Here is a 26,180-nt window from a genome sequence, read left to right as displayed (position 1 = left end):
CAAGTAATAAATAATTCTATTATCTAGTACCAACAAATACTGCATTTCAGAAAGCCGGGCCTCCCACCTTAAGAGAGCAGCAGTCTTCTTGTGACAAAGTCAATAAGCCCTTTAAAAGGGTTAGAGAAAGTCACATAACCAGGTACAGTCAGACCAAGTGAGGCTGGAGGGGGAATCTTTGAGAACTGCTGTAAGCTGCTTGCCATGAAGAACAGCTAATGTGAGATGAAGACTGACTACATGCACACAGAAATGCTTCCATGTGCTCCCCCACTCCAAGATAATACAAGCTTATGAAGCCCCTGGGAGAAATTTGATATGTCCCAAAAAGGCTGGCACTCATATAGATGGGGGTTCTCAGCCCAGGAGATCTGAATATGCTCAGTGTCCTGGTGGAGCATCCTTTGCTGCCTTGAAACTAAGTATTTCTTGCCACTCTGGCCTCTCTCTTTGTGAGCAATTGTTTTTCATTTCTGTACTATTTTTTGGTGTCTAAAGACTTCTCAAAACTTCCCTCTCCCAAGCCTTCCTTAAATAGGAAGAACTCCAGCTCTTTAACTTCAGGTCACATTTTGTATACTTAAGATACAGTCAGAGGAGTGCTGGGGAAAAATAGTTTTCTCCATCATCTCTACTACCACTGCATCAGAACACCCTGGGAATAACTTTACTAAGCAACATGACTAATACTTGACAGATTATAAGCACTGTACAGTTAATTTCAGCCCTGGCTGGGTCACAGTTCAGAAGGAAGAATGTGAACTGGTGCTATGCCAGCATTTGCACCAGCACTGAACCAGTGAAAGCTTAAGGAGACTTGCCAGTGAGAGCAGACTGTCTCTAGCCTGTCGCCCACAACCACTGCTCCCCCTGCTCTGATGTTTACTTCTCCAGCACCAGGTGTTTGTAGCTTTGAAGTGTACAAATGCCAGAGATAGCAATTCCTGGAGCAGCCAGATACTGGGAAATGCCTAGGAAAGCTTTCTGGTCTTTTTCAGCCCTATCTGAGATATCTGGCCTCCCAAACTGAGTGTAAATGGCAGCGGATTGCAGGGATTCTGCTGTGGGAAAAATGTCTTTTCAATCCCATCTCCCTTGCCCACAGCACACTTCCTCTAAGAGTGCTAGACTGCAGAGAAGATTAAGAGTGGCAGCTACCTCTACTTTGCAGGTTTGTATGACCTACAGGATGTAATCTCACAACCATTATGAGAGGATGGTGATGAGGAACAAGACCAACACTTTTTTTTGGGAACTTACCTTGAGAATTGGTACATTTTCCTGGCCAGCCTGAAACACAGCACGGTTACAGAGACCTGCAATTCTGGACAAAGCAGTCCAAGTGGCTGAGCTCTTGTCAAAGGAAGCACCTGAAAGCAGAGAAAGAATGTTGAAAAGCCACCCCTCAATAAAGTCACATAAGCTCAAAATCCCACAGGTTTAAGAGCAAGAAACCTTTATCTCAGAAACAGGAAACATTCAGAACATCACTGCACCTCTTTCACTCTTCCTACCTTCCCAGATACTTTATGAGTAGCTGATTATTTTAAGACAGCAGCAGTGCAAGAGAACACCTCGGCTTTCAAGATTCCAGATTACTGGCTGCATCCAGCAGCAACAGAGGGACACACTGACAAAGCCAAGGAATTCTGGACAGATAACACTCATTCAGAGGGCTTGCATAAGGGATGCTGGGTTCTGCCTCCAGGTTGTCTCACTCTATCCATCATCCAGGGACTGGATGAAATAGCTCCCAAAGGAACAATGCTTAAATAAAGATACTCTCTCATTCTGGCTCTGAAGTTGGCTTTAAAGGAGATGAATTGAAGAGGCAGTTAACCGATAACCTAACATACTTTCCATGAAGTGAAATCTTCTAGGTTTACTCCCACTGCAGCCAAGCCAACCACTGCCAGGCCTAGGGCTTCCAAAAGATCTATTTATAGCTCATTACTTTGCATTAGTGTTAAATAAAGTGGCTTTTTTAAGCAGTGCAGACAAGAACAACGTTTTGGACTGGTTCGGGGCAGGGTGCAGCAGCACCACTGCAAAAATATTGATGCTAATAATGTGTTGCCAGCACAGCATTTCACAAGGTAGACAACAGCTAGGAAACTCTTGAGTTTGGTTGTATTGAACAATTCTGGAGAGATAAGCATTTCTCTCAGTTGTACAGCACACTGAGATTTCAGATTCTTATCAACTAGAAGAAACTTCCTGCTAAAGTCTTACACTCATTGCTGGCACTATGCAAACACAACCTGGATGTTCTGGGAAAATCCCTGTCCAAGCCAATCATCTAGTTCCACATGGGAACTTGCCATCTATGTCCAGCCTCAAGTAATTATTATCAGGGCCAAAACTTCTGCTGTCATTCCTTTCAACCGACTTAAGATTGAGCAATTTCATCAAGATACATTTTAGCAAAGATGATCAGGTACTTTGCAAATATTTCTATGTACAGGATAAACATATGGGGCTGAACATTCAAGAGGCTCAAATTCCAATGGAGTAATTCTGCACAAAAGGCAGGCTAAACAGAGTTAAAGGATTAAACAGAGTCGTGGTACAGTGCAAAGCTTTCTATGTGTCGTTTCAATTTTTTTTATGCTCATTCTACACTGTACATTAGAAATCCCTGCATTGTGAACATCACTTGGGACTGAGAAGCTACAAACACAGGTTCTTAGAAGCACCAGTGTCCAGGCAGGCCCGGAAAAAGCCATTTTTAATGAAATGCCTCAAGCACAGAGAGGCTATCTTACCACTCTGGTTCTCTGTAGTGTCAGCCTCATGGATTTGATTGTCAAACCACATGTGGGCAACTGTCATACGATTCTGTGTCAGAGTGCCTGTTTTGTCAGAACAGATGGTGGATGTGGAACCCAGGGTCTCCACGGCCTCGAGGTTCTTCACCAAGCAGTTCTTACGAGCCATACGCTTGGCTGTTAGTGTCAGACATACCTGGGGACAAGAAAGATTATGTCAGGTTAGATGCACTTGTGCAGTAATAACACTGCTATCCAACTCAATGTGCACATGGAATAACAATCAGTTTCCATGTGCTGCAGTTATTCCCTAACTTCTTGTTCACCTTGCCAGTGCAAAATAAACAGCAACACTTCAGCTCAGGTGCTAGGTTTAAATGACATTTTCTTCATTACAAAATCTCCAGAAAAGGCTTTTAGCCTCCTACTTCTCAGTGTATTAGGAAGGAAATAACATGCTAACAGGCTAACATTTCAGTGAAAGTTGCCACCTCCTAATGATAAGCATTCTCAAAATAGGTGAAGGCAAGCCACATATGAGAAGGCCCAAATTAGCTCTGGTGATAAGGCCTGCAAGTTGCTGGGGTAGGAAGGGAGCAGCTCCAGCTCACTTTCTTGCTAGAAGCTGTTATCTGGTTCTAGTTCCCAACCATTCATTTCCTGGCTTGGTTGCTACTCTGCTTCCTAAGGCAGCATGGAAGCATTTTCCCCTGTCTATCACCACTCTCCATACATCTAAGAACACCTAGATACTCTCACAAGCTCTTAAGGAAACCAAACTTAAAAAAACCTCTGACACATCCCAGACCAAAAGCTGGGGCCAGAGTGAAGCTCGCTGGATGCTCTGCCAGCCCTAAAGGGTTGGAAGGGTTGGTGTGCATGTGGGTGTAGAAACCCTGATGGTTGTAGCAGGAAAACTCCTTATTGACACAGGAAAAGGCAGGACTTAGAACTCCTAGTCTTGCTCACTTCAGCTGTATGATGCCAGGCCTCTGTGTGAGTTTAACTTAGGGACCCATCTTTATGGGATAAATTGCTGCAGATGTTCATTAGTTAAAATACACTGAACTTATAGAGCCCAGCCCCACACACACACCACCTTTCATTACTTCAGTGTTCACCTCTCTGAATGCACACTGAGATAAAGCACTCCACTTCCTTAAGGACCAAATTCAATCTTTTTTCCAACTTCACTCACCGTAACCGTTGCAAGCAGCCCTTCAGGGACATTGGCAACAATGATCCCAATGAGGAAGATAACGGCCTCCAGCCATGTGTACTCAAGGATGAGGGACAGGATGAAGAAGGAGACACCCAGGAACACAGCCACTCCAGTGATGAGATGGATAAAGTGCTCGATCTCCATGGCAATTGGAGTTTTCCCCCCTTCCAGGCCAGAAGCCAAACTGGCAATACGGCCCATCACAGTGCGATCCCCAGTGCTAATGACAATGCCACGGGCAGTGCCTGGAAGAGAGATGGGTTTGAGAAAACAGAAACAACCACAGCTTAATATCCTGTAGGTGTGGAAGAGATGTCCTGGGTGGGCTTCAGCACAAAGACCCCATATTCAGAGCTGCAGCAGAAGTCCTGCCAGACATGTCTGACATTCCTGCTGTCTGCAGCAGCCGTAGTACTTCATACAGATCTACCTCATGGTTCATGCTACATTATCTGCTTTCAACTTCAACACTTTTTACTTGTATTAAATCAGGCAGGCTGTAAGACACACCACACAGCTGCTCCTCTGAAAGAAGCAAGAACAAAACACCCAGTAGTGCTGTGGAGTCTTTAACCACTGTCTGCAGTAGTGCAGTTGGAATGGGCAAGAACTCTGATGGGAACTTCCACCCTGCTTTTGCATTCCCACTGCTTATCTATACAGCTCAATATCATTGCTCATACTTCAGGGAAGGAGACACACATACCTTCCACACAGTTGGTGGAAAAGAAAGCAATGTTTCTGGTCTCCAGTGGGTTCTCATGGGAGAAGTCTGGAGACCTGGTTTGAGGCTCTGATTCACCAGTAAGTGAGGAGTTATCCACCTACATGAAAGAGAGTACTTTGTCATACATGAGCACACAGATACCTGCTAGGTACTTTCCCCATCCTTCTCCTCCCTCCACTCCAGCCCCCATTCACAGCATAGAAGACTAATTCATCCTCCTTCAGAATGGAGTTTCCCAACAGCCTGTCACTACTGTACCTTGCAACCATGTGCAGATATGATCCGAAGGTCAGCTGGAATTCTGTCTCCTCCTTTTACCTCCACTAGATCTCCAACTACAACACCTTCTGCATTTATGCTCATCTTCTCACCATTTCTGACTACAAGTGCTTGCTGAAAGACAGTGAAGAAACAATCTGTGTCAAAAGCAAATCTTAGGAAATGGCTCAAAAGATCTGAGAGTCTTAAAACAGTTATGCTGTGCTTCTACTAAGATGTTAATATCTGATATATATGTTAGTTAAGAAAAATAAGTTGGTTTTTTTCTTGATATTAAAGCTCCTTGTTACCCACACAACAGTGTGATAGTTATAATCCAGATTGTCCATGAAGGAATTCAAATTTTACTGCTTATCATACCAGTTACTGAACTCCCCAGAGTACAGAGAAAGTGCCCTATGATTGTTAACAAGCTGGTGGAACCCACAGATTTTCAGGAACTATACTGGCCTGTAAGCATAGCTACTTGGAGCAGTCTCACAGATCCCTCAAAATTAAGAGCTAGTAACCCACATTAATAGCCAAGCCCTTGCAATTGGAGACGGTGTTTAAAACAATTAATACCTTTGAACAAGCTATGGCTTGCCAGACATCAAGGAAATTATTTATTCCATACCTGAGGCACCAAGTTCTTGAAGGACTCCATGATCTTGGAACTTTTTGCTTCTTGGTAATAAGAGAAACAGCCAGTAATGATAACCACAGCTGCCAACACAATACCCAGGTACAGCTACAAAGAGCAGAGAAAGTGAGTCAGAGGACAATCTGCCTGAAAGGCTTCCAGTTTGTCCAAATTAATTGCCTGGCATTTAAGCGCCCCATCACAAGCATGAAGGTACTTGCAGTCTCTGTAGAGATTTGAACACAAAGGCTGTCCACAAGCTAGTGTTGTTAACACAAAGGAAGTAGCCTGTTCATTTCATTATGTGGAAGCACTCCAAAACACGTTAAGCTCACACACTGCATTTCCCATGCTTATGGGAAAAGCTTCTGGACTTAATGCTTAAAGGAAGTTAATCTGCCTTGAGCCCAAAAGGCTGCTCAGCCTGCCTTTGAGGTAAACCAGACATTTTTACTTACATTATCGTTGTTGGGCTCCTCCTCCATCAAGCTCTGTATGCCGTAAGCCAGAAAGCACAGAATAGCACCGATCCACAGCAGGAGCGAGAATCCACCGAAGAGCTGCCGGCAGAACTTCACCCATTCGGGAGTGGTGGGTGGGGGGGTGAGAGCATTGGGGCCATCACGAGCCAGGATCTCAGCTGCACGTGCAGAAGTCAAGCCCTACAAGAGAGGTTCCTTTTTAGGCATTGTGGAAAGACCAGCTGCAGAAGGTAGGTCTGAATTTGCTCAAGTTCTACCGCAGCAACAAGGAGCTGCTAACAGCAAACTGAGATGTCCAAAGCTGCCAGGGTTCCACAACACAAGTGCAGAATGTGAGAGCTGATGCCAAAACAGGAGCTACAGGATGCTGAATGCTACTTGAGGAGCCTGCAGGCCATGGGCCTACGAACACAGAAGGAGGGGAGGACAAGAATGTTACAGCCACAGACTTTGAGCTCTGAGGAAAAGCTCAGTGTCAATCACCCTCATCAAATTATGGAAGAAGTGAAAGCTGGAGGCCATAAAAGTGATGACATGTTGGAACAACCTTCCAGGAAGTTCAGCTTTCAGAAGCCAAGATCTTGGACACAAAAATGCAAATCTCTGTACTGTTTTAAAGAGCAGACTTGATGCTATATGCTATCATGCAAGACATGCATTAAGCAAAGCAAACAACAGCAGAAGTGTAAAATCATTGCAGTGCTTTGGCACTGGACTCTAAGGTAACCTAGGACATTTGCACACCTCTTAATGCAGAAAGGCAGAATTTTAACTGGTACTAGCCATCATTAAGTCTCTGGGCATGTGCTAGCTCTCCAGAGCTAGCTGTTACATTAGCAACATAACAAACATTTGTCTTCCTTACGTGCTCCTCCAGAAAAAAAATAACACCAAGAATCAACTTGACCTTGAACAACTCAGAGGCAGATAACAGTGACTTTGTTAGAAGCAGAGTCACTAAAGTATTGCAGTCAAGTTGTACAGTGGGAGAATAAAGAGAAGTATTTGTGAATTCAACAGTTCTCCCAAAGCCTGAGAAACTTAACTGGAGGTGGGGAGATTAAACACAAAAAGGAAAAAACAAAAAAACATACCCAAATCAGACCACCCAGATCTCCTTTGTGAAATGCTCTGAGCTGTGACTGTTTCTTTTCAGATCAGGGCAAAGAAGGAAGGAATACAATGTTTACCTACCCGACTCAAGTCTGTTCCATATTTACGATGAAGTTCATCAAGGCTCAGCTTGTGGTCATCCTGAAAGACAAGAAATAGTTGGAAGAGAAAAGAATCTGAGAAAAGCGCTCAGCAATTCCATCTCCCACCCCAGGTTTCCTATCTGTAACAGCGTGATAGCAGGACTCTAGCTCATGCTTTCTGTGAAGAGAAATCTCAAACTCATTCTGGAATTCAGCAAAGTCTCATCTTTAGCATTCTTGTGACTATTTGAGTACTTGAAAGCTTTTTTGAAAAAGTATAACGTTCTCTCAGTGCAGTTCTTACACCCCCAGTAGATTCTGTGAAACCTCAGTGGGTGGGTTTTTTGGGGAGGTTGCGAGAGGAATGGAAAGAAAAGGAGTTGGGAAGGAAGGTAGGAATGCACAGAAGATTAAACCTGTAATTTCACACATTTTTAAGTAGTGTTGCCATATTAAGCACTACTTTGGGGGAAGTGTTTCTTTCCCCAAAGAAGCTTCTTTTCACAGCCTGCCTATTTTTCAGTTGGATTGAGGTGGTTCAAAGCAGTGCCTCACTTAAAAAGTTGTACTGGAGGAGCAGATGCTTTAAGTACACACCTCTACTGAACACAGAATGTAATGTTTGAGCAATATTTAGAATCCCCTCTTCCTAACAGAGGGGTCAAAAATGTTAAGGCGCAGTCTGAAACCCACAGAACAGAACCAAACTCTGCATCACCTTTAAGGACAGCAGATCTAAGCCAGATGATGCTCGCAGACAGATATAGCATCATCCAGCTTTCACAGATGGAGATGGGAGACACTCCCCACAGCCTCAAACATGATTAGAAGGAATAACACTGAGGTCAGTCTGAGCAGAGGCCAGCAGTAAATGGAGCTGTACAGCCTCAACTCCTCAGCTGGAATGAAAACAGCAGTCCCACTCACATGATAGCACAATAAAGCCTGTAATGCTGCTGTGCTGCTATGTAATGCTTGCCTGGCTGAGGAAATTCATCCATACTGTGCTATGGGTAATGCAGGCAAGCACAGACTCAGGTTCTATGGCAAGTGCCTTTTGAGAAGTGATGTTGCCAGAGTCCATTGTGTGCTCATCTTGATGCTGAAACACTTACAGCACATCTGACTTGGGAACAGAGGGGAGAAGGGAGAGCAGTGCCTTCAGACACACCATACTGTCAGCACACCAGCTCATTTCTCTTTTAGTCAGATTAGGGACAGGGCTTTGGGCATAGCAAACATCCTTAAAGCTACTCTTTCTGTGCCCTGCACTCTTACCATCACAACTTCCTTTTTAAGTTCATCCATGTCCCTCTCCTTCTTTCCCTTCTTCTTCCCGCCATGCTCTGATGTAGCAGTGGGCTCATACTTGTCTCTTCCAGCCTGCAAGGGAAGACACAGCATCATTAGAAACATCTTACAGTCAAATACCACAGCAGCAGACATGAACTACACACACACAAGACTGCCAGGCAGACAAAATTATCACAGTTTATTAAAGTTTTCTACCTAAACTTCAATAAAGCCTTTAACATTGTTTCCTACAGCATTCTCTTGGAGAAACAGGCTGCCTGGACAAGCTTGTGGCTTGGACAGGTGCACGGTGTGCTGGGTAATAAACAGCTAGAGGGTTGAACCAAGAAAGTGGTGGTGAACAGAGTTACATCCAGCTGGCATCTGGCCACCAGTGGGGTTCTCCAGGCCTCAGCACTGAGGCCAGTCCTGTTTAATGTCTTTATCAATAATCTGGACAAGTCGATCAAGTACACCCTTAGTCAGTTTGCAGATAATACTAAGGTGGGCAGGAGTCTCTGCACAGGGATCTGGACAGGCTGGATTGATGGGCTGAGACCAACAATACAAGGTTTAATAAGACAAAGTGCTGAGTCCTGCCCTTGCATCACAACAACCCCAAGCAGAGCTACAGGCAGGGAGAAGAGTGGCTGGAAAGCTGCCCAGTGGAAAAGGACCGGGGGGTGCTGGTCAACAGTGGCTCCACATGAGCCAACACGTGCCCAAGAAGGCCAATGGCATCCTGGTCTGTGTCAGCAACAGTGTGGCCAGCAGGACCACTGCAGTGATGGTCCCCCTGTGCTTGGCACTGGTGATGCTGCACCTTGAGTGCTGTGCCCATTTCTGGGCCCCTGACTGCAAGAAGGACATTGAGGTGCTGGAGAGTGCCCAGAGAAGGGAAACGGAGCTGGGGAAGGGTCGGTAGCACAAGTCTGATACGGAGCTAAGGGAGCTGGGGTTGTTGAGCCTGAAGAAAAGAAGGCTCAGGGGAGACTTTCTTGCTCTCTGCAACTCCCTGAAAGGAGGCTGTAGCCAGGTGGGTGCTGGTGTATCCTCCCAAGAAGCAACAGGCCAAGAGGAAATTACCTCCAGTTGTGCCAGGAGAGGTTTAGATTGGCTATTAGGAAAAATTTCTTCACAGAATGGGCTGTCAAGCCCTGGAACAGGATACCCAGGAAAGTGGTTGAGTCACCATCCCCAGCAGTATTTAAAAGATGTGTAGATGTGGCACTTGGAGAGATGGTGTAGTGAGACTTGGCAATGCTGGGTTAGCGGTTGGACTCAATTATTCTAATGGTCTTTTCCAACCTACATGATTCTACGACAGTTATGCCACTACAATAAATAAAAACGAGCTAGTGAATAGAGAAGCCTGCTCGGTATCATACCTAATACACAGACTAGACCCAGACATTGTGCAAGCAAGGAGGAAAGCAAGCTACACACACTATTCAGGCAGTCTTGACGCGTGAGCCCTGGCTCAAGCTGAAAAAGTGATGAAGAGCAGAAGAAACCAATTCCTGAGAGCAAACGTATGTTTCCTTCAAGACATTAACTCCTCCTCCCCCTTCCCAGCCTTCCACGTCCTCTGGTGAGGAGCAGCCTATCAACTGTAGATAAATAAGAGGTGGTACCTTGCCGGTCTATTCTGGGAGCTAAGTTCCAACACTTTCATTCTCAGTTTGGCAAACTAACTGGCCAGTTTACACAACAGAAATCTGCTTTCAATTTATGGCAGTTTGAGCAGCAAGAATGGTATACAGAGCAGCAGTACACTTTTGCAGATTCAATCTGTGCTTAGTCCTGCTTACACTTCACAGAGCAGATGATTCGCTTAAAGCCTCTTTATTCAGTAGGATTTTTATTCACTTTTATTATGGTTAATTCTACATGAAATCATGCAAAGATTTAGATCTAGTCACAATGAGGTAAACAAGCATCTAAGGACAAACAAATGATGACTTAGTGCACATAAACATCACTTAATCTTCTGTTCCTTCTGCGTGGGACCAATTACATCCCCACACTCTGCCAAGTTTTATGTGATGAGATTTTCACCTAATAAGATCCCTGAGAAGAACTTTAAGATGAAACAGCACTTAGTGGCACCAGAATCAAATCTTTAACGAGATTAAGAAAAGGTTTCAAAGGCATTGCTTTGCTTGTTCTTTGCATGAACACCTCAAACCATGAACTGGACTCCTGAGAGCTGGATTCCTGAGTGACCTGGACACAGGAACTACTGTTTGCATCCAAGACCTGTCACGATGAGCAGCTAGCACAGGAAATTATTATCTATTTTGAGAGAAGTAGAAACCAAAACCAAAAGTGAAACTGCACGAAAAAGAAGGAAGATCATTACTTTTCTGGAAGAACCCGTCAGTCATATCTAGACACTGGTTTTTTTACTGTGCTGAGAAAGCTCTGTGTGCAACTCTGCAGCCACAGTCACACATTTCACAGGCACAGAAGTCTCTCCCCTTGCCCTGCTCAGTAAAGGCAAGCTTTGCACGACACTATGGAGCTGTGCAATGGAAACAGTTTTTAATAAATACAGCACAGCAAAGCTATTTGCCTCCACTGATCCAGGAAAAGGACACAGAACTCCAGACTGTCAGCATTCCTGACATTCTCTTCCCTGCACCTAAACTCCCATTTTCCTTAAAAAAGTGAAAGCCACAGTACTTAAACCAGCAAGGTCCTCACATTCCAGCATTACAGGAATTTGCCACAGGGCAATTCACAAAAAGCCACCATGAAACATCTCTCTCCTTCAGTCTCTGAAGGAAACAACTTTGACTTCTGCTGGAGCTATGAGAGACAAGTCCAAACACGGCCCTGCACAAAACACATGCCTCTTGATCACTGCTTGAGATGAGAAATGATTCCTAACCAAGGTGGAGGAGCTAGTGCCTTGCCTGCCTACCACTCCATCACCTCCAGCTTCACCCCTTCTCCCCAAGAAAAGCTTGGCAACTGCTTGCAGGTGATCTAAAAACCTCCTGGTTTTTCAAAACCACTCTGAGAAATAGTTACTCATTGGGGGCAGTGAATAATCCAGGAATATAGGAGTGCTTAGGCTTTTTCAGCTGCAGCTGAATCAATCTACAAGTGGGCAAACATGAAAAGGCTGATTGCCCTTGTTCAAGCATGATTTGCTTTAAAAAAAAAATAAAAAAAAAAACAAACCCAAATACCCCAGTGATCAGCTCCCGTCAGAACAAAGAGTGGATAGAGTTACTTGTTTCTTTAAGCACCCACATATTTGAGTCTTAATGGAGTCTATCTTACAGAGGACCTCAGTAATTCCTCAGCTTGAAAAAAAAAGCACAATACTTTCAATACTTTCCCTTTATTGCTACATCCCACCCTTGTTGAAAAGGTAAGTAGGTAAGTCAGGAGAATCAGCTTCAGCTCTTGTTACAGGATCATTTCATGCAGAATCTGAACTTCCTGCTCCATCATTTAAATCTGGACTTGACACATGCATCAGAGTCCAAGTCCTGCCCTGTTCTGTGCCTCCAGGGCCATTGCCTCCCTTCCTGCAAGATGAACAAAGGCTTGTGCTGGCTGGGCTGCCAGGGGAAAAGGTTTTCATCCCACCTCAGCGCTGTAGGATTTCCCTGCTCTCCCCTTCTTTTCCTGTTATACAAAGAGAAGAAGGCCTGTGGTACTCCACATCCACATCTTATCGCGATTTAATCACATGGCCTGAACACAAAGGAAGGTCTGTCTCATCAGAAATGTCACCCCTGTTCCTTGACTTAGCCCAAGAACTGACTCATCAAAACTGCCTCGGAAAAAAAACAATGCAGCTTCTTTTTTTTCCATGCAAGATTTATTTTTTTTCCACTGGCTTAAGCACAACATTTGTACACACCAGCGTAAGAAGTTTTATACATCCCCCAGAAAATCCTATTGTCTTTCAGCTACAGCTGATGATTTTCCGCTCTGGACTAATTGAGCCATTCATGGCTGATGTTCTCAATACAAGCCATGATTGACCAGGAAACAGGAGGGGTACAAATCAGCAGACACGCTCAGAAGTACCGTGTTCTAAGATCACCTAATCCAACAAGAAATGTCAAGTAAGAGCCAAAACAAATTATGCAGTCTCTGGAGGCCTGGTCTGTTTTACTGCTTATGTCATTATAATCAATTGTACAGAGAAAACAGAAAAGTTACTGTCCTCCTGCCTTATGAGACTAAATATATTAACCAGATGAGTCATAAAACTAACTCCGCCTATTGCAAACTGCTCCATGACCCTATGTAATCCTAGCAAGAGATGGAATGGCTTCTTTGGATCCTTCTTATTCCCTCCCAAGAGCTGTATTCAATCTCCTATCCCGAATCAAAAATTTAAACTGCATCAATCGATCAGACTCTCAGCATCTAGGACAGTACAAGGCAGTTTTTACTCAACAGCTAGTAATTGCTAATTGTGCACTGTCTGCTGCTTCCCAAATTATGAAAGCACAAGCTCTTCTCCCATAAGAAGAGATGTAAACCTAATCAGGTTTTTAATTATCAGAATAAAACAAGGACCACCCACACACCTTAAGCCCTGTCAGGGTATTAGGACAAACAACTCTACTGCTCTGGAATTGTAGAAGAAGACCCAAGAGCAGAGAGGGCTTTCCAAATGTCATCACTGCACAGCTGAGCAGCCCATCCTGGGTTTTTGGAAGCTCTGCCAACTACAAAGAATCACCTTCCTCATTTCTTCACCTGTAATAAATAGTCACCATAACTCCAGACATCTCTAGTAGTTGACAAACATATCAAGATGAGTGGACTGGACCCAGTTCTCCCCTACACAAGCTGGTGAGGGCTACCCCTTGGAAAGGCCTGGGTGAAGGATGAGCTGCAGCTTTCAGCAAGTCAGGACTGGAGTAGGTTGTACAGCTCACCTCACATGCCAGAGGCCCCTGTCCCTGCTCCCCTGCTTTTCCAGAAACACATGCTGACTAGGCCCAGGGTTTTCTTTGGAAAAAGGACAATCCTCTAGTCACAGTAATAGAAAGTGAACTGTCATAAAATAGCCATAGTAATAAAGGAATCAAGAAGATGGGGGAAGGGAAAGGTAATAAATTAAGATTTTTTTTAATTGCACCAGATAAGGACTGCTTTGATTTGCATTATTTCCCCTCAGTTGGTTCCATTATGCAATAAACCTTCCTAGTTTCTGACAGGGAAAAAACCCTTAACTGGGGTTCAAGGAAATCTGAGATAGCTAAGAGGCGTTTCTCCTCCACACATGGGTGCTTGATCACAGCATCCAGCTTCAAAAAGTCTTCACTACTGTTTCGAACAGTCTTCACACACACTTTAGTTAGAAGATACGATCTGAATTAAGGACATTTACCCCTCATGGCCTTTAAGGCAAAGCTGACCTCCAAAAGTGACCCAAAGCACACACCAACTCCACGCAATGCCTGTGCAGCAAGGGAGATCGAGTGAAACATGCTGCTACCTACCAAACAGCTTCCAGTCAGCTCTGAACAGGAATGAAATCCAGAGTGCTTTCCTCTGCTACACATCACCCCCCCCCCTTTGGATAATCTGCTTTTTGGGCTATGTAGCAGCAGCTGGCCCTCCCCTTGCCCCATTACCATTTAAAGTAAAACACACACAGCTTCTCCTCACAGCCACGGAGAGAAGAAAATTGTTTTCTCACACTTAGGCTCTTTTTTTTTTTCTCTTCCATCCCATGCAACCATGGGAAAGTAGTTTCCTTTTTGGGCACCCTAAGTCAGGGCAGGCACGTGCTGTTCAGTGTTGCATCCACACCCCATCTTTCTCACTGCCTCGCTCTCTCACATGCCCGTTTTCCAGGGGGTCCCCAGTCACACACACACATTCTCAGCACTGAACAAGCAAATCTTGTGACTCGCTACCAGAAGGCGTGAGGCAGCCGTATTATCCCTGCTGAATTATCCCTTGTGGCGGCGCTTCAGTTTCAGGCTAATTGCTTTATTATCCGTGCAACCTCCGAAATGTGAAGTGGAGCAAGACAGCTTTGTACACTGGAAGGCGTTCGTACCTTCTATTAGCCCCACCAAGGCAGGCTAAGCCTCTGAAGCCTTTTGTGCTGCAGTCCTACATACACACACAACTCAAAGGCTGCTCTGAGGATTTAAACGAGATTCAGAATACTGCCTACACTGCCAGACCTCTCCTCAGTGTTTCATCTCCTAGATGAACTTTTGCTGTCCATACCGCCTGTTGCCTACTGGATTAAATGCAACAGGCTGGGCTGCCAAGCAACAGAAGGACTTCCTTAGGAAACATACACAGAACAAATGCTGAAAGCCCACCCCACACACTCCTCAACCCCGTTTTCCCAGCAACTCTCCATTCAGCCATGTTCTTGCAGCGCTCCCTACCACTCATGCAGTTATGTCAACACTGCTGCTGCTGCACTGCACCGATGAGGACAATACAAAGTCAAGCCAATGTTTGAACAGCGCTTGGAAGCACAGAACACCTGTTGGCAGGGAACAGGCTACCACCGCTGCCATGGCCCTGCACAGTCACCCTCTCCTCGGGAAACAGAGAAACCTAGGAATTTTACAGGAATGTGTCTAAACCAAAAGTAAACACGAATCTACGCACCTCCAACTACACAAGATATACAGGGAAGCATTCAAAGGAGAAAAAACAAACATCCAAGCAACAAACCCCAGAAACTGGTCTCTAGTTTAACATAAAATGAAAACGGAGCAAGCCAAGAGGTGTTTCTGTCTCCACACACGGGTGCTTGAGCACAACATCCCCCAACAGCGCTCATATACACTTTTCTTTAGTTAAAAGATACGACCCGAACTCACGACTTCTCCTTCCTATAGCCCTATAATGGGCTGTAAACAGAAACAAGGCTGATCCAGAGCAGGAACCGCTGCAGGAATCGCCGCACAGCCTGTTGCTGTGCCAAGTTATCGCCCCGGCGAACAGGAGACCTCAAGCGTGTCCGCCTCCCTTCTGCCACCATCTCCCATCACACCGTCACTGCTACCAACAGGCAAATTAGCCCCAATAACGCTGAGGGCTCCCCTGCTCTCGGCCCCCGCCACGCCGGGCCCTCGTGTCTCAAGGAAAGTCTAAAGTACTCTCAGGAGCCCGGGGAGCAGCCGCGCTCCCTCCCCGGCTCCGCAAGGCCACCAGATAAACCAGCCCCGCGGGCTGCGGGCGGCCTCGTCGGGAGACACGGCCTCCAGGAGGAGCCGGGGGCTTTGGGACGCCGGCTCCTCGCCCCGGGCTCAGCCACGCCCTCGGCCCGGCTCTTCCTTCCCGCGGCCCGCGGCGGCCGCCCTCGCACGTTGCTGGGGCTGGCGGCACCGGCGCCGCTCGCCAACGGCCCCGGCCGCCCTCGCACCCGACCCGACGTGGCCGCCCCGGCCCGGCACACACAAAGCGCAGCCTCGTCGAAGGGAAAGCGGCACCGGCCGCCGTCCGGTTCCTTGAATTTCCCACTTCCCGCCCCGGCCCGGCCCCGCCGCTCACCCCCTTGCCCATGGTGCCGGGCGACTGCGTGCGAGCCAAGTGACGGGGGGCGAGGAGCGGGGCTCAGCGGCGCCACGTGTCCCGGCCGGCACAGGTGCGGAACAATAGGAGCACCGCGGCCGGCGCGCTCCTTCCTCTTCTTTCTCTTTCTCTTTCTCCTCCTCCTCGGCTCCTCGCCTTCGCCTCGCCCCCCTCTGCCCCCGCCCGGGTCGTTCCTCTCCCGCGCCGCAGCCGCGCGCAGCTCCGGCCGCCGGCTTCCCGCCGCATAAAGAGCCTCGCTCCGCCACGCCCAGCCCGTTGTGGCTGAGGGGGCGTGAACGGGGGGCGGCGCTGGGGGAGGCGGCGGCCGGGGCTGGCGGGGAGCAGCGCCCGCGGGCCCTTCCGCCGTCCCGGGTGCATCTTGGGACGGGGGCTCACCTTGAGGCTCGCCCCGGCCGCGCCTCGCCGCAGCCAGCGCCCCTTCCCGGCACCGCTGCCAGGCCGGGGCTCCCCGGAGCCCCCAGGGGCCGGTTATGGCCTTTCCCGGAGCCCCCAGGGGCCGGTTCCCCGCGGGTTTTGCCGCCGCTCGCTGAGAGGCTCGGGAGCCCCGGGGCTCCCGTTCCCTTTCTGCTGGGCATGGTCCCTGCCGCGCTGCCAGCCCGCGGAGCCCCAGCGCGCTCCGTGCCCGTTCCGTGGGAGATGCTCTTGCTGGAAACTCCTTCTGGTGATTCGGGACTCGGTGACGAGTTAGGGGGCAGCTTTCTGTGCCCTCTGCTGCTCAGGGAGCCTGGCTAGGGGACCAAGTTTGGCTATGGTCATCCTTCCTTTCTGCTTCAAATTCTGGGAGAGACAGATGCAGAAATTATGACTTTGTGTTTGTTCGCTTTGTTTGGTTTTGGGGTTTTCTTCCAGAAGTTTGTTGACTTTGTTTTTACTTCTGTCTAGATTTTCTAGCAAAGAAAATGAGCTGATGTTCTTTTTTATTCTCGACGGCTTAGTAGAAGCCCTGGAATCCTGTATAAACTTGGAAATGAGAAAGTGTTTCAGGAGGCTTCACCTGCTGAGGGTTCCAAAAATAGCTGCAAACATTCTTGGGAAGGCGGAACATAGTTAGAGCACTTCCCTGCTTAGCATGGCTTGAAACCCTTGCACAGGAACTGAATTCAAGCCTTAAACATCCTGCACAAAGAACTTGCTCATCAAACTGCCCACGGAAACACGGTCTGTTAGGGGGATATCTGCCACTGCAATCATCGTGTTTATTTAAACAATCGTGTAGAGGAGCACCACAGGTGGTGGAGCTTGGCCCTGTCACTGCTCCCTAGACCAGCTTTGGAGCTTCTGATGGATTGGCTATTTGCAGATGTGGGGGATGCTCCATCATTGTGTATTTCAATCTACTGGCTGGATGCTCCCACTGGGACTTAGAAACATCTTGATCTCTCAGTTCTGTGGTGCTTCTGCAACAGAACATATTGAACATGAAAGCAAAAACCAGCAGTGAGATCAGATGCAATTTTAGACAGCAGGCCAGCATTTCAAAGACACTGTTTAGTTGTATGCATAATCTCCATATTGGAGCCTCTCATGGTCATTATTAGATCTGGCACTGAGTTGACAGAGTGGGAGGCTGAGGCTTTTGGTTTACCTAGAAAATATCTGGACAGCTGTCTACCTACCAGGCTGCACCAACCCAGCCCTGAGGCAACACTCAGATAGCTTTCATTACTTACCCTTGAGATTTTCTTCTGAAATTTCCCAGGAAATGCTTGGCTCTTGCCTGTGGGTGGGGAGAAGGGGATAAGCATTAGAAACTGGGTCAAAATTCCAGTGCCTGCAATCGCCTATTAGTTTCATTTTCACTCCTTAACAGCATTTTACTCCTGAACAGCAGTGCACTGTACCAACCTTGACTTTCTTTCTATGTGGCAGAGAAGAAGCATCATCAGTGGGACACTAAAAGAGGACCTCCAGACCACTTCTGCATTATATTGCCCCTTGAAGTGCTACCTAACCAGTGTAGTTGATTTGGCACACTGTCACACACTTTTCCGTGGGGTAGTTGATGCATCGTCATTTCTTCATCATAGGAAACTGTCGCATGCAGCTGTGGTGCTGTAAACCTGGATTAATGTCTCAGTGTCACTGTCAGTGTTTTAAACGGAGAACAAATCCATACAGATCAAAAGAAATTTTATTACATCAAATCAGGCAGGGATTGTAATGTTCTGTATTGGAAATGCTTGTGTTCTCTTTCCGTAATAGGTATCAGTGAGATTAGCTTAAGAAAAATCAGGAGAGCTCTGTTTTCAGTATCTACAAGCAATTACAATCTCTTTGAGACCTTGGCAGGGTGACTGAGTGAAGCAGAGATAACATACAGGGAACTTCACTCCTGCCAGCAGGTGAAATCCTGGTCAGGCTTTGATACCTGAAAATTCCTGCTCTTTGGCTGGTGTGTCCCACTCCAGATCATCCCAGCAGTAATCCTGAATGGTTACTTTGCAGATCTGCAACCATACATCCTTTCCCCTCAGACAGCAGCTGTGGTCTGGCTGTGGGCTGCTGCACAGCAGTCGAATTCCGTGGGTAGGTAGCAATGGGATGCATTGAAAGGAGAAGGATGAGCCTTAGCTAAGCAGTGCAGGGCATTGCCTGCTGCTGTGGACATCACATGGCCCTCGTGCCACATTTTTTACTTTGAGAAGCAGGGATTGTTTTACAGCAGGGAGTTTTGTTATGGCCATTTTCAGAACAGGAGAACAGTCACACTGAGGGAAGGCAGGCATGCAGAAAAGCTTTAGCAGGTTCCAGTTAAGAGTCCAAGGGCCTGAAAGCCCTTTGCTCCTCCTGCTAGATGTGACAGCTTGCTCTCAAATATATTCCTCTTCCAGTAACAGACCCTGTGTAGCTTGACACAGAGAATCAAATCTTCTTTATCCCTTCACACCTGCCGCAGCCTAGGGCTGCATTTGCTGGGAAAACTAGGATCCCAGCAGTGGACAGTCCCCAGAATAGGAAAGAATAGTATCTCTCATCTGTTTTTTCTTTGTGTGACATCTCCATCATGAGTCCTCTGTCAGTGTGGTTCAGAGAAGTGGTCAAAAGGAGTTCATGCTTTTTTGAAGACCACCCCCCTTGAGAGATGATAAGGTGTATGAAGTGGTACTTTTATCAACCTTCCATCTGTAATTACAGGCCTCCTACCGTCTGCTGTCTTGTCCCCTGCTTTTAATGAGATCATTTTAAGAGATAAGGCAGTGACTCCATTAAAAGGGGGGGCAGGGGGAACAATATCTAACTATTGGGTGAGCAAAGATCAAGATCCACAATACCCTGTCAGGCTTGGCTAAGCTTCCGGCATGTTTTTTCCCTCCCCCTGGCTGAGGGATACAAACATTTTGTATTTTTGACAGTATTCACTATTTTTCTGAAGCCTTCCAAGTCATTCAAATACTGTTGTGTCACAAAAACATGACAAAGGCTCCTCAAAGGCCCAGTGAAAATGAGGGCTCCAGCCTCTAGCAGTGCATATAAATAGATTCACCTTCCTTTAGAGCGATGGTGTCATGAGTGCAGAGGCAAAGGGCACAAATACACAGCATTCCCGTCATTTCAAGTGCCTCAGTGCTATGCCTGTACAGAATTCCTGTGCACTTGGCACTTCCGTAAGTGGGAACTCTGGCTGCTCAGCCTTTCTCCGTACAAAGCTCAAAGTCCTTCAGCCCAGGAACTTCAAAACTGTGGATCTTTTGTGTTTTCCCAGAGAGGAGGTGGACGGAGGCTTACAAGAGTCATGCAGTGAATCAGATCAGTGTGTGGGATTTAGGGGAATGTGGTTCCTGTCTGACTGCTAGGAGGTGGGGTTTTACTTCTGGTTCACAGATCCCCAAAGACTACTTGGAGCGGGGCGATGCTGTGAGAGCACAGGGAAAAAAGCCATTGCCAGTAGACTGAAGTACACAATTCAAGGATTTGTGCTTCTCCAAGAAAAATGCTTAGGAATCCACAAATTAAAAAAAGAAAATAAACTATTAATATCTTCCTCTGAACAAATCTGTAACATGCATTTAACTGACACTTCTTTTTAAAGCCCATACTCATAATCTATCATTACAATTTTAGTCACCAACACTGTTATTAATTCACCCTTCTTTGCCAGTGAGTTATCTGGGAGATAAAGCACCTTTGAAATCCCTAGACTCCCTGGAACCACAGTGTATATCTGTATGTGCACTTTGCCATTCCAAAGCAGATAAACTGAGTGCCATGTAACTTATGCCTGCTCTGGAAATCATTTGAGCGCTAGTAGCTGTATGGGAATAAATCAAAGAGAGCATAAGGTTTATCCAAAAATGTCTGCATGTATGGTTTTTTAATTTTTTTTTTCATTTTCTTCCCATTTGCATGTGCCTGTATTCCATGGCAGGGAGGTGGTTGCAACTAAGTATAGACAAGGTGGTGAAAAATGCCAGATTTTCTTTTCAATACATACTTTGACTGTTTTCTGCCTAACTGTGAGGACAAGTGGGTGTGTTGATAAGTAAAAAGGAGTTGAAGATTCTTGCTGTAGGGTGGACAAGGAGAAGAAAATAAAGTATGTGTTGCTATACTAGAAACAGCTCTCTTTGGCATTTTGCTATCTATGGAAATATTTTCAAATATACAAAAGGCATAGATAATGTTCTACTGAACATTTTCATTAGAAAAAGATTATGTTTCTAAGGAGAAACACCCTGAAGTCAGGATGTGCCCAAGTCCAAGCTCTGCTCTCTCCACCTGCCTGTGATGCAGCCTTCAGCCACAGCATGCTGCTGCATCCAGCATTTCAGGTGAAGCACTACTCAGCGAAATCTTTCATAGGCTGAGGTTTGTGTTCACCTGCTGTAATGCTTCATTTTCCAAGGCTGGTGTTCTCTGGGTTGGAGAGGCCCTTTCAGCAGGACAGCCCAAGTTGTTGGAGTGAGGAGAGCAGCCTGAGAGGGATGCTTGCTGGCTGCAGCCTCAGGGGCTGAGGTCAGCACAGAGCTCTCTGCCTTGTCTGGGGAGTAAGGGTGATGGCACAATAATTAAGACCCTTCTAATACCTGATCTGGCCTACTGGAGGCTGTGCCTTTCTTGCCCACACCTTATGCAGCCAATAAGGGTACTAAAGTTTGGTGTTCCTGGTAGGAAAACAGGATACTGGCTGGAACTTGTTGAAATAGCCTGAATGTGACAAGTTTCTAAGCAAGCTACATAAGCCATCAAATTGACAGGGTGCTGGGGGAGAACTGAGAATATTCTTCCCAGCATGACAGGGATGGATTTTCTGGAGGTGGCTGCTTCTTTTCCCGTACAAATGATTACTTTAAGATAATAAAAAATGAACAATATGAGTTTGGGCACCTAAGGCCTTAAATAGCCATGTCTTTAATTTTCATTTAAGTCTGCATCCATGAATAAAATATTTGATATTGTTCACTAGACAATTGAGTTCTGCACAAGATGTTCAGTTTGGCCCCAGTTCATCAAAACACTTAAGTGGTTTGCTGAATCAGGGACCTGTCTCTCATTAGAGCAGGCACTTTTTATTCAAGGAAGGAGACAGAGTATGGTGCAACCTTACCTCACTGTGTGGGCTCCCTGGAAAAGTGTTGCACACAGTAATTTGTTATGGATTAGGACCCTGCTTTTAAGGCCCAGACTCCCACTCTGGATCTTCCACCAGACACATTTTTCAGCTGGTTATCAAACTGTCATTGCAGTGCTTGAGCTTTGGGAAGGCACTGGTTGTTGAACACTGATTTGTTGCGGGTTTTCTTTCCCTGAACCAGGGAAATTCTTCCGTACAACCTCAGGATAAGAGAGAAAATTTTGAGAGTATTGGGCTCTGAAATGGAGTTACTCATTATGCAGGTTCACTTGTATAAGAATCTAGCCCCCATTAAGATTTTTGAAGAAGTAACAAAGTCAAGTATTGTGATAAAGCAAATATTGCAGAGCAGATATTTTAGTAGTGCCTGAAGTGTAATTGTCTAAAAAGCACCGTGTGGTAAGAAGAAATCAAAGTGATCAAAGTTGTATCCCCCCAGGTACATGCCTCAATAAGAAAGAGGGAGGGTAATCTCATCATTCAGGAGCTGAGACTGCCTGGATGTCCCCAAAAGATCCATCAACACTCAGAGGGCAAAAGGTTTGTCTCACCACCACAATCCCCTGGCCTTTCCTTTTGCTGCCCCGGCACTTCCCATCTCCCCCCAGCAGCTACGTGCACTCAAGTGCTATGGACAAACACTGAAACAGGTTGGAGAACCAGTCCCACTTGAAACAAACATGCAGAAAACATCCCCCTCATTTTTTTCCCCATGGAGGCTTTTATTTGGAAATCTGCTTTTACACCAGACCCACACAAACAGCACTGGCAGCACAAGGCTGTATTGTCATAGACTGGTATTGCCACCACAGTGTGGGAGACAGGAGCCCCCAGGTTTGCTGGTAATCAGCTGTAGTTCCTATAGCTTATAGTGGCCAAGTCTTTCACTGTTAGGAAAAGCATCCTGTCCACCTGGAATTACTAAGGAAATGCTCTTGTCTTCCTGAGGAACAGAGGCAGGGCCTCAAGTAGGATCCCTCTGGGGTCCTGCAGAAGTGACAGAGTTGGGGAAGAGGCTGTGAAACACACAAATCTCATCCCACACTGGGTTTGGGACATTCTGAGTATGGTCCTAATTCCTGACACTCAGAAGTACTCCTTACTCCTGGAATTTATGTGCAGATAAATTGGTTGTCATCTTAGCTGAGATGCACAAGAATCTAGGAAAGAGCAAGAATGTCACCTACAGCAGCCAGAGCCAGCCAAGCTGGTGGTTAGAAGGTGCAGGCTCGCAGTAGTTCTCCTACACTGTGCTTGCAGAGGGAGTTTTTTGCCCTGGGAAACACAAAGCCCATTTGCATGATTGATGTTTAAATACAGGGCTACTTCAGGACAATGCAAATTGGGGAAAAGGATGGTTTAAAAAAAGGCTTTGAAATGGACAAGATAGCTCCATAAAATCTTCCACTGCATGAGATGGAAAGCCAGCAAAAATAAGCTTCACCAAAAAATACATTTCACTCCAGCTCTTGTGGTGGGAAAATAAAACAAGAGAGCTGCCAGACCAGTAGGTTGCCGTCCATGGCATGAGTGCACTGGTATCATTATAGTCTTGACATGAGCAGTTACCCTTATTAGGAAGTGCATATTCAGCAGAAAAATTGTTCTGTAAAGATGGGCTGTAGCCCAAGGATGTGTTATATTCCCAGTACTTATGGCTCAGAGCAACTCAAATAGGCATGAGCAAGCAAAACACTGACCAGCTATAGATTTTTTTTCTTCAAGTCTTCCTCAGAATTTTAATTCTGCAACAATTTAATTCTGTAATAAGTCCTGTTTGCAGAAAATCTTTCTCCTCAAGGTTTTTTAAATCTCCCTGTTTGCACTCATCACTGTTCTGGGGCAAAAGAAAAGAGCTGCTTATCAACACAATGTAATATTACCCCGTGGAAAAAAAGTAAGAAAATTAATTAGAAGAAGAGAATTGCTGAGTGAGAGAGAAAACTCAGATGACAGGCATAGTTGACAAGGTCACTGGCTTTAACAACAGTGTCATTTTAAAAATGTTGTGCCTTCATGTTCAAAATCCAAACAAGATACCTTAAAAAGTAGCCTCAGCTAGAAGTAATTGAGAAAGAACCTGCATAAAGCTGGGGTTTTACCTATGCTGTGGATGAAGTTCACTAGACCTGTAAAAATTAGAGCAAAGTCCTAGCAAGTGCTGTCTCTAGTGCTGCTTACTCTGCATAAAGACCAGAGGACACAGAGGCTCTCACACTTTAATCAGCTCCAGCATGTGTTGCAAAGAGAGGGTTTGAATGGGCCATGGGCACTGGTGTATGACACACGCCCAGGAGCACGGCTGGGCACTGCCAGCCCAGCACCCCTTCGTGGCCATGGCTGAGCACGGCCATCGCCCGACTGCAGAGCAGAGCAGTGCAGTAGGGACCTCACTGCCTTGCCAAAAATTCCTGCAGAGCAGTGATGGCTCAGGCTAAAACCAGAGAAGAACCTGCATTATCTCCTCTGGGCATGCAGGTCACATAGTCCTGTGTTAGGAGGGCAGAGCCAGATGCCAAGGGCAAGCTCTGGGGATGATGCTGCTCCATTGCTTCCTCCACCTTCTCTGGCCCTGGGGGCTTTGCAGGCCAAGGGGATTTACAGCCCTGTGCTGAGATGGCTACAAGGCTACTCCAAGTGACATATCCTGATATGCTGGTGAGCTAGAACTTTCAGGCTGCTCCAGGCACTCCCCTGCACCACCAAGGCACCTCAGAGGTCCCTCTGTGCATCTGAGGGGAACAGGGTGGCAAGTCCTTTCTTGTGGGGCTGCCCATTGTGCCAGGCAGACTATCATGCAGCTGTCACACTCCTCTGGCTGCCCCAGATAAAAGTTGCACATAGACCAGAGGCAGTGATAGCTCTGTCTGAGGGATTACACCCAGATTAGGAGAAATTGGTCCTGTGTTTGATGAAATTAGCAAAAGTACAAGCTGGCAGCTGATAGAGGCACATAGCACGCACATGGGAACAAATTATTGCCAGGGAAGAGCACGTGGGTTATAATGCATCCGTTCCTGTGGCTGCCCAAGGCTGAGGACAGGATGCTGCCCATTTGCCATGAGTCAGAAGAAGTGCACATGGTACACCCTTCTGAGAGCTCGCTTGTGCTCTCCCAGCTGCTCTGATGCACTGCATTAGCCACTCGTGGATTTACCCAGCTGGCAAACTGACTCTCCAGTTGTAGTTCCATACTAAAAGCCCCATCATGTCATTGTCTACAGAGTACAGGAGGGAGAGAGAAACACAGCACAAAGGGGACAGAGTTGAATGTGTGCTATTTCCAAACTCACTTGAAAGCACCTCTCCAAGAGCAACTCATTCTATTGATATCCACCACTGATCCTGGAGGTGTCACTCTGGAAGACCTCATGTTTCACCACTAACTTGGGCCCTGTTAAAAGACTTAAACTTTTAAATAAGCTAAAATTAGGGGCAGTGAATTGCACAAAAACTTGTCTTGGCTCAGCTCTTCGGAAAGTTCACGGGGAAGATCTGCCCATGTTCTGATTAGGATCACACGGTTCCAGGCAAACCTGAAAGCCCAGCCTCTGTTTAGCGGGATATCATCAGCTCTTCACCAGAATGATGCTTCTTTTCGAGGTCCTCCTGGCACTGGCTGCTTTTGGGCAAGTGCAGATTTTCTTTCATACATACACATATGTGTAGCAGGACCTTAACTGCTATGTTAACAGCACCTGAAATTGTGGTAAATCTGCTGACTTGGAGCTTGGGTTTTCCCCTGATGAAGTGCGAGATGTCTACCCCTGTGCTTTGCTCCAGGCGCTCTCTTGTTGTCCGCTTTGTTCTTTCCCACAGGCTGCTGGAAAAGCAGCATTCCCTGGGGCCACAGCGTTAACATCTAGCACTCCAAGAGGCAATTACAGTGGAGACGGCAGAGCGGGGGAGCAGCTCTGAGGAAGAGCATGTCCCAGAGGATGTGCCTTGCTCCCCCCATGACACTGCTCCCCACAGTGCACAGGTATCTGCCAAGTACAGGCAGTACAGCAGCCCAGTTCCCCGTCCCCCGTGTGGGTTTTTTTAATTATTATGTGGTATTTAGATACATTTAGACCGTGGCTTGCCAGCACATAGCTATTGTCTGCATGGGCATGTCCTCAAGAAACGATGCAAAAAGCCCATTATGGTTAGTGATAGACCTGGGCCGAATAATTGAGATCTGCCCTTAAGCCTCAAGATCTTCTGATCTAATGCTCAAATCCAGCAGATTCCTCTCTTGCAGATAAAAGGAAGGAAAAAAGAAAAAAGAAAAAAAAAACAAAAAACCCAGCCCCCAAAAAACCAAACAACCCAAAACCCCAACCAAACCAAACATTTTCAAAGCTGAATTTTCTCACTTCTAAAAAGCCCGAGGAATTTATTTTGGTTTGAGGGCTGTGTCAGAGTTCAGCTCTTGTTCTCATATATATATGAATGTTCAGATGGACTGCTGGATGTATTATCTTGTTTC

The 26,180-nt window shown here is 46.3% G+C and overlaps 1 protein-coding gene and 1 long non-coding RNA gene across 3 annotated transcripts in view; both read right to left on the bottom strand.

Moving 5' to 3' along the window:
* Positions 1–26,180, bottom strand: part of ATP1A1 (ATPase Na+/K+ transporting subunit alpha 1) — a 179,241-nt gene that overhangs the window by 9,436 nt on the left and 143,625 nt on the right. The window contains exons 1-10 of one of the 2 annotated variants that reach the window (XM_064410259.1): positions 16,096–16,340; positions 8,575–8,679; positions 7,295–7,354; positions 6,077–6,280; positions 5,613–5,726; positions 4,976–5,110; positions 4,697–4,814; positions 3,967–4,235; positions 2,766–2,964; positions 1,261–1,370 (exon numbers count right to left, since the gene is read on the bottom strand). In XM_064410259.1, the coding sequence (XP_064266329.1) occupies positions 1,261–1,370; positions 2,766–2,964; positions 3,967–4,235; positions 4,697–4,814; positions 4,976–5,110; positions 5,613–5,726; positions 6,077–6,280; positions 7,295–7,354; positions 8,575–8,679; positions 16,096–16,107 (1,326 nt within the window). In that variant the 5' untranslated portion in view covers positions 16,108–16,340. Of the gene's footprint in view, positions 1–1,260; positions 1,371–2,765; positions 2,965–3,966; positions 4,236–4,696; positions 4,815–4,975; positions 5,111–5,612; positions 5,727–6,076; positions 6,281–7,294; positions 7,355–8,574; positions 8,680–16,095; positions 16,341–26,180 lie in introns of those variants that run through there. The other variant, XM_064410261.1, reaches the window with a different exon arrangement.
* Positions 17,412–18,870, bottom strand: LOC135294672 (uncharacterized). Its single transcript, XR_010356760.1, has 3 exons — positions 17,983–18,870; positions 17,808–17,854; positions 17,412–17,534 (listed from the first exon to the last, which is right to left on the bottom strand). It is a non-coding gene; the product is annotated as an uncharacterized LOC135294672 (long non-coding RNA).

Source organism: Passer domesticus, chromosome 2 (assembly GCF_036417665.1).
Source record: "Passer domesticus isolate bPasDom1 chromosome 2, bPasDom1.hap1, whole genome shotgun sequence".
In the NCBI taxonomy this organism is placed as follows: Eukaryota; Metazoa; Chordata; class Aves; order Passeriformes; family Passeridae; genus Passer; species Passer domesticus.
This window is presented reverse-complemented; position numbering and strand designations above follow the sequence as displayed.